The 8,771-nt window shown below is 30.1% G+C and overlaps 1 protein-coding gene across 1 annotated transcript in view; it reads left to right on the top strand.

Annotated features, from left to right (window-relative positions):
* LOC107633301 (xylose isomerase-like) overlaps positions 1 to 7,283 on the top strand; it is a 16,239-nt gene extending 8,956 nt beyond the window's left edge. Inside the window, exons 10-23 of the mRNA XM_016336945.2 lie at positions 4,370 to 4,443; positions 4,522 to 4,576; positions 4,662 to 4,763; positions 4,974 to 5,025; positions 5,107 to 5,152; positions 5,229 to 5,284; positions 5,435 to 5,486; positions 5,598 to 5,677; positions 5,804 to 5,874; positions 5,979 to 6,019; positions 6,150 to 6,249; positions 6,381 to 6,452; positions 6,542 to 6,619; positions 7,010 to 7,283. Coding sequence (XP_016192431.1) covers positions 4,370 to 4,443; positions 4,522 to 4,576; positions 4,662 to 4,763; positions 4,974 to 5,025; positions 5,107 to 5,152; positions 5,229 to 5,284; positions 5,435 to 5,486; positions 5,598 to 5,677; positions 5,804 to 5,874; positions 5,979 to 6,019; positions 6,150 to 6,249; positions 6,381 to 6,452; positions 6,542 to 6,619; positions 7,010 to 7,045 — 915 coding nt within the window. The 3' untranslated portion in view covers positions 7,046 to 7,283. The remainder of the gene's footprint in view (positions 1 to 4,369; positions 4,444 to 4,521; positions 4,577 to 4,661; positions 4,764 to 4,973; positions 5,026 to 5,106; positions 5,153 to 5,228; positions 5,285 to 5,434; positions 5,487 to 5,597; positions 5,678 to 5,803; positions 5,875 to 5,978; positions 6,020 to 6,149; positions 6,250 to 6,380; positions 6,453 to 6,541; positions 6,620 to 7,009) is intronic.

The raw sequence follows: 8,771 nt of genomic DNA on the forward strand, positions 1-8,771 counted from the left end.
ATTATTAATTATTATACTAAAAGAATCTATATAGTTTATATTTTTTTGTCATTGTGAGTTCCACTATAATAAACGCTCAACATTTTGATTTAAGATAAGATTGAAGATAAAAACTTAAAAATTGAAGATAGAATTTTAAAGATAAGATAGACGAATAATAAAATAATTTATAAACATGAGCACGAAAATTTAGAATGACGTAATATATAACGCAGTACACAATTCAATCAAAAAAAATAGTCTAAACGTTTTGGGACCATCGAATCCGGTTCCTACTTTTAATATATTGCTACTCTAGTGTAGCTAAATTAGTTTACTTCAACATTTCAACACTAAAAAATATTAATTTGGTTAGGTTTAAAATGAAAAATATGAAATATTTGTGTACACCTCTACTGACTACTACGAAAAGCCTCCATTGTTATATGTGGAAGTCTTTCAAAATGTTCTTCACAGTGTAGCTCAAATCATAAAAAATACTCTTGATTAAAAATACGATTCAAAATGAAAAAGAAAAAGAATGATCATGCAAATCATATATACGTGAATACTGAATAGAGTTGATCCCAAAGAAGTAGACTTGCATAAACTAGAACATCGGAATACATGGGCTCAATCTACTCACTGCCACGACCCAATTTAGGACATAACTAGTGCATAGAAAAAGCCACCCCCTAGCAAGCCTAACAAACACAAGTCAATGACAAAAAAAAAAAAAAATCAAAAGATATAATACAAACATTTTTAAATAAGTTTTCAAGTTGTTAGTAATGTGAAAAACCAAATCAAAATACAATTAACAGTTATAAGAGTAAATAACCATTTTGACACTCAAAAAATTCTGATAATGACAAAATAAATCCTAATATTTTTTTTTGACAAAATAAATCCCCAATATATTCTCCGTTTAACAAAGCGACCTAAATATTAAGTTTATAGTTGATTTGTCCAATTAATCGTTAATTTTTTTTAGAAAGTCTAAGGGCAGCAATTTTTGTGTTTTGTGGCCAACAATTAACCATTAAAAGAAAAAATGAGTGATCTTCCACTATTAGATGTAATCTCATACCATTAAAAATATTATTAATAATTAATTGATGATTACAAAATATAAAAATTACTGTCCCTAACACTCATTTTTTTTTTAAATTACTAAAAACTACTCTCATTTTCTTTATGAAATTACAAATATATTTTCATACTCTCTCCTCTCTCCAACAATTTCATTAGTTCTCCTCCATTATCATCAACACCTCTATTTTTACCGCACTGCCATTTTCACCATCACTATACACCCACCTTTATGAACAATTACAACCCATAAATCAACCATCACCCCAATGTGACATTAACCCATAGAATCGCATCAGAGGGACCATCTTGCCTAGCAAATAACGGTTACGATTCTGTCACACGGTTCTACCCGAGATTATGGTACCTTGCAGCTCCAGATCGGAGAACATAAAGTAGAGGTAGTACATTCCATTGGTGTTGATGGTCACGCTTTGGGTCTCTATGGCAGTAATCTCATTGGTGCCTTGGAAGAAGGCATTGATGTACCTCAGGAATGTCGGGTTGTGAATCCCGATGATGGCCTCACCTAGGTTGTAGCAGATAGGCTTTGATTTGAGTGTGAGTTGAAGGAATCCTTCGAGTACTTACGGATGAACCCACTTACATTAGGTTGTGGATAATCAAAATCAGAATTGGAAGGAAGGAAAGATGGAAAGGAGCAAAGGAAGTTGATGATCAATTGATGGAATGATGGTAATGTGATTAAGGCACCGAAAAGGAAATGAAGATGGGGTAGCGGTGATCCAAATAGAATGGATTGAGATAGGAAAGAGGATGTGGTGGGGTGATGATAATAAAGGATAAATTAGTAACTATATAAAAAATGGAAAGTATAAGGAGTCAATGGAATTTTTATATACAATGGAGGTTTTGGTAGTATTAAAGATATAACTATTAGTGTTACCTTTTTCTATTAACTGAAGTTTTTGGGATGAGTGGTATCATGACATGGTATTAAAGCTTTAGATCCGAAACTTATTATCCCCATTGTACATATTGTACAAATAATCTTTTGTCTCCCTAGCGGGCTATAAAAAATTAACAATTATTGACGATAATGTCATTTTGTCCAATAAATTACAAATTTGGGATTCATTTTGTTAAAATAAAAATTTTTCGAGTGCCCAAATATCTATTTACTCGAGTTATAATGACTTAGAAACTCTTAAACACTATAACTATAATAAAAGGCACCAAAAGTCTTCTGAAATATGCAATAAATAATATATATGAATTTAACAAGAATAACAAAAATTATTCTCAATTGACTAATTAATTTTGCTCCCTTTATGCTCATATCACACTCCTCTTCTTAAAAGGTGACTCATCCTCGAATCACATGTTTCGTGAATTGAACCAAACACCTAGATTGAACTTACAAATTTGTTGCCTTTTGTTTGCTACAAGATCATGTTGCGAAGCTTCAACATAACATTTTTACTGATAAGATCCATTCTATCCTAATTCACGTAGTTTGTTGTTTGTAATTTTCTTAAAGAAAATGAATAAGCAAAAAATATTTAAGAACTCATAATGTAAGTTCTATGCAAGCGCATACACTTTATTAAATGAAATGTCATTTGTGGTGTGGTAGAATTCAATTGTGGTGAGTATGTTTGGAACTTTAGAAGCCACAATTTGAATCATTGTTTTCTTTTGGAGATTCCAATTTTTCATTGTCTTGTTTGCTTTGCATCACTTTACTCTCATGCTCTACAGAATCTCTACCAAATTTGTAGGACTAATTAGATCAATTTTTGTTGGTGCCACCACAACTTTTGGTTGAATCTTTGGGCAGTTTCCCAAGAAATGGAACCTAAATAAGAAGAAAATTTTATCTTTTTTTCTTAATTTGATATTTCTTCTCCTTAAGGTTCTTGTTTAGCTTTACAAATTCACTATTCTAAACATTTTCTAAGTGATCAAATATTACTTGTATCTGTTTAGAGAGTACTTTATTTTTTAAATGTCTATTATGTGATAATTTAGTGATTTTGAATACCAAGTGATATTAAGATCTTGTGGCATTGATACCAAATGATGAATATCATGGGACCAAATTCCTTGCAAATTATATGATGGAATTTTGATTGGATTTAGTGAAAATGGTTCATGGTCGATTGATTTTCTGAGGTGCTTCTTTTTGAGTTTTTAGTTGTAAAGAAAGATATTGACTATGCCATACTTAAAACCAGAAGAGAATGTGAGTGAGAAGTCTTAATTTTGATCCCCAGAACTTGCCTTGAAAAGATGAGAAACTTGTTCTCTAAACAAGAACAAAAGAAAAACTCTCACAATGGAAGAAACCTCAAGAAATATATATATTTTATGAGTTGTTGACTTGTTGTATGTGTTACATAAAACTTCTATTTATAAATTGGAAAAGTATAGGCAACCAACAAGATTTTTGAACAATGTGTAAATAATGTGAATTAATAGGGTTAAAAGAGTAAATTTAATTAGTAACATTAAATTAGGGTGTAGTGTATTTTCATTTGATTGGTGGTTGTTCATATGGTTCAAAATTTTCATTATTTTCCTAGCACTCCCCTTATAGGATCTACACAAATAATGACTTGTAACTTCTACACAATTCACTAAGTATTAAAGTCCCAGTAATAATTAAAATTACAAGCAAAGGGCAAATAGTGGTTATAATGACTTAAGAACTCTTAAATATTAAAAATAACACAAAAAGATAGTTAAAAATTTTCCGAAATATGCACTAAATAGCCTATACAAATTTCACAAGAATAACACAAATTGTTGTCGATTAACTAATTAATTTTGCATCCCTTGTATTCATATCATGCACCCTTGGACAGTAATAAGGGTTCACAAAATAGAATTTATCTCCAACAAAATTGGCCAATAGAATTATGGTAAGTACCTGTCTTTGTAAAATATAAAAAATAATAAGAATAAATTTTACAAAATACATATTGAAAATGAATTAAAATATATATATATTTATACATAAATATATGGTGACTAATTTTGTGACAATTTTTTAGTACACGCATACCATTTTTTATTTGTGTTTTACTCTATTTTTTCTCACTTTTAAGTTACACCATAGAGAATGAAGAGTTTTTCAGCATTAAATTGTACACCATTGATCATTAAAATTAAGATGATTAGAAGGATATCGAATACAAACTTTATTTTACCGACCTAGTGGACAAGGTCATCTAATTTTTTTTTGTCAAAAATTGGTCTAAATATGCTTACATTTTACAGTTTGACAGAAAAACCACAATCACGCAATGCCTTGCTATTTTAATTGACTATACAGGGAAAAAAGAAAGTTTTATGGGGAACAGCTCAATTGTTTATGCATCCTCGTTATATGCATGGTGCTGCTACTAGGTACGTATTTCATCAGATTTTCACATGTTTTTCTCATGTCAATTGGATGCATGTCTCACAAAATTAACTAATTTACAGCTCTGAGTTAGGCGTCTATGCATATGCTGCTACACAAGTGAAGAAGGCTATGGAAGTATATTTTCATAATATATATATATAAAGAAGGTTAATTATGCTTTGAATTATTGTCCATTTTTCATATTTCAAATATGTTTCAGGCTACGCATTATTTGGGGGGAGAAAATTTTGTTTTCTGGGGTGGCCGTGAGGGTTATCAATCCCTTTTGAACACAGATATGGAACGAGAGCTTAATCATTTGGTGCGTAATCATCTTATTTAATTTGGTAATCAAGAAATGCATTGTAAAATGAAGTATAAAGATAGTAGAGTAAAAAATACAATTAGGTTTGGAGTGAAAAGCTTTGTAGGAAAATTCTAAGCACATGTTTCCATCAAGAATGCCAATAATTTTTTCAAATAATATATTAGTGGTGTTTGCTTTTTTTAATCATTTTCATCCAATATATAGGCTAGGTTTTTTGAAGCTGCTGTTGCATATAAGAAGAAGATTGGATTCAATGGTAAGATACTAAAATTCCCAATAAGAAATATAATTTTTTGATAGTACTCTTATGTAATTCATTTTTATAATTTAATGTCAGGGACTCTGTTGATCGAACCCAAGCCGCAGGAGCCTACAAAACATCAGTGTGCTTCTTACCTATGTATTCAGTTAGTAATTTTTCACATATATTTCTCGTAATTCAAACTTCTATTTATCCAGGTATGATTGGGATGCTGCAACCACATCTAACTTCTTGCGAAAATATGGACTTATAGGTAACATTTCATTAGTTAATCCAAGATGGCCAAACCAAATAAATATGGACAAGTTCATATTATTATACTTGTTCTCCCTAATACCTTACATTCTACTTTTTTTTTTCTAATTTTTCATACATATTATCAATAATTATTGATGTTTGCTAGGAGAATTCAAACTCAACATTGAGTGCAATCATGCCACCTTATCCGGTCATAGGTGAATCTCTAATTTTATATTGTGATTACAACATTTGAGTTTATTTATCGTATTCTTACTTATATATTGTTATTTTTATAACTAAAATTGTGGTTATTGTATATGTTGAAGTTGTCACCATGAGCTTGAAACTGCAAGGATTAGTGGACTACTTGGTAATATTGATGCAAACACTGGTGATCCTCAAGTTGGTATGTATTAATTCTATTTTTATTTAAAAATATCGTACCACATATAGCACTCAAAGATAGATACATGCATTTTTGTTAAACTCCATGATATAAAGTTGAAATTTGAACGTATGCTTGTTTTTGTAGGATGGGATACAGATCAATTTCTTGTAGATATTCAAGAAGCAACAATGATTATGCTCAGTGTGGTCAGAAATGTATGCTAGTGCCTGTGCTTTATAGACTATATCATGAAGTACTTCTTTGTTACAGAATTGTAATATCATCTGACTATTTCATGTATTTATGCTTCATTTGCTAGGGTGGAATTGCACCAGGTGGATTCAACTTTGATGCCAAATTGTGAGTGTGTGTGTGTGTGTTAAATTGATTCATATTTGTCAAATTGACTTGCTACAAACTAATTTGATATAAATCTTTGATGATGTCGTACATATTTTAATTTTTTTTAATTTCTTCCCTATAATGTTAGGCGAAGAGAGAGCACGGATGTTGAAGACTTATTCATTGCTCACATCATCGGTATGGATACTATGGCCCGCGGCCTCAAGAACGTTGCTAAGTTAGTTGAGGTGATTTCTTTTTAACTTTCTGCTATATATGGCTCTCTTATAATAGACAAATTTAATAGAGTCCTTTAAAAGCTTCTTTTTAGTATCTCCAGAAAATCAAACTAAATACATTTAGATATGTTGTCTTGAAGGATGGTGCTCTAGCTGAGCTTGTTCGGAAGAGATACCAGAGTTTTGACACTGAAATTGGTGCTCAAATAGAGGTATGCAATATAATATTCTTTATTAATTTCTTAATATCCTCTCTATTCAATGCTTTTGATAGTAATCTTTAACTAAATCCTTATCAAAGGCTGGTAAAGCTGACTTTGACTTCTTGGAGAAGAAAGTTAAGGAATGGGGAGAACCCAAGGTTGCTTCAGCTAAACAGGTAAATCCAAATAAACTTATATTTCATATTTAAAAGTATTCTACACAAGTAAAAATGTTGTATGTGCACAATGAATAAATAAATGTAATGTAAGAAAATAATTTTTTTATCTATAGTCCTATCTTAATAACTTAAGATCAGAATTAACACTCATTTCTAAGTATAATTCCCAAGAAGCAAGCAAATTTTCACCATTTGTATCATGCAATGTTGTATTCATTTTTATTTTAAGAATGAGCTAATTAGATTCTCATGTTTAATATGTTTAATATGTTACTTAATAATTTATAAAATTTTATCAAAGTACATTGCGATTTTCAACCAATGATGATAACTCTATGTGCAACGATTCAAAAATATATTCTAATGTACATTTGTTCAATGTTGCAGGAGCTAGCTGAGATGATCCTCCAGTCTGCATTGTAAAAAAGTAGAAAGCATTATCGATGTGACTAAAATGGGCATGGATTCTGTTTCTGTTTGTTCTTCAATTAGAAATAGCTTAGCAATCAGCATAGTGGGTAGTTTTAGAGAAACAAAATGTTATGTTTAAGATGCATTCTTCAACCTTGGCAAGACCTATTAGTTTTCACTCAGGAATGATGCTATGTTAGTAACTTCATGTGAATCCTAGTCCTTAAAATAATTCAGTAAACTAGGTATCTATTTTATTTTATATCTATATCTATACCTCTATTATTATCATATGTCTTTATCTATCTATAATGAGGATTCTCCTTTATTAGTGTCCAAATTTTTTCTCCCTAAAAGTCATGTTTATATGCTTAAATCACTTTTATGTTTTTTTATTATTATACAAATTTAATTAAAAATTTGACTAATAGATTTGAAAATTCACGAAAATAAATATAAGTCAAAACTTCTAGAAAAATAGTAGCTAATTCTATACTAAATGTTTCTCAAAATATTATATTAATGGTTAAAATAATTTTAAATCTGTAAATTGATTAAGATTTATTTAGAAATTACAATAGATTTTCGTAGAAACGAACGCTTCTCCGTCATATTTTTATTAAGAAAATTGTTTTCATCCCTTTTGTATCTCCATCATGCATGGATCCCAACTTATCAATCTTTGTGGGAGAGACAAATATCTAATAATATAAAAAATAAAAGATAACACAATATAATCAAATATGGTCTAACTTAAAAGATAAAAATCTATAATTCAATCACTAAAAGATATGAAATTCAAAATACAAAAGAAAAATCCATCCATGCATTTCAATTCCAAACCATGTTAAACATGTAAACTTTTTCATGTATTGTCAATCAAGCTAGAGTTATATTATAATTTTACAGGTCATAGGAGCATATCTCTATTGGGTAAGGACCTCTCCTCTTGTCCATGTCTCTACTTATTCGGCGAGACAATTCTCCTCATGGAGACATAACAAATTTCCATTTTGGCAGTTTCTTTTGTACCATTCTTAAGTCTATTCTTGTAATACATTAAACTCACTAAAAGAATTGTTCATTTAAATAGACTTTTAAATATACGTCATCATATGAGTTATTGTAAAAGTGTTCATCAAGAAGACATTGTCTTGAAAGCTTCATAAATAATTTCATAACTCATTTGAGCATTCTGAACCATGAAGTAAGACGTTAAAAAATGAGATAGAATAAATACATTATTTATGGTATAGACACAGATTGTAACAATTACTTTTTTTTCACTGTCTTACAAATCTTGTCTACACAAAAAATGAGATACTTAAAAATGTTTTTCGGTTTTAGTGAGAATGAAATGCGTTCAAATATTTCATAATGTATCATATATTTCATAATGTATCATGGTGATGCCTAGGCATCTTTAGTTGTTTTTAGATTTTTTTTAATTAGTTTTCTTATATTTAAATCAATGTTCTTGTGTTTTTAGTAAAGTTGTGATGATTAATTATATGTTTGGAGTTATGTTAAAATGATTGTGTTTTTAGGGTATAATTAAGTAAATTAGGATGAAATTTAGAAGAAAACACAAGTGCATTTGAAAGGAAGTGGTACCCAGCGCATTATCCCCAAGCCTAGCCCCCAACTCAACCATTCCAGTGCCTTTGTGCCTAGGAGAAGGCAAACTGGGCACCAACTCCAGCGAGTGGTGCCCAGCGCCCCTTCAGCCAAGCTGGAT

This window comes from Arachis ipaensis, chromosome B03, assembly GCF_000816755.2.
Source record: "Arachis ipaensis cultivar K30076 chromosome B03, Araip1.1, whole genome shotgun sequence".
NCBI lineage: Eukaryota > Viridiplantae > Streptophyta > Magnoliopsida > Fabales > Fabaceae > Arachis > Arachis ipaensis.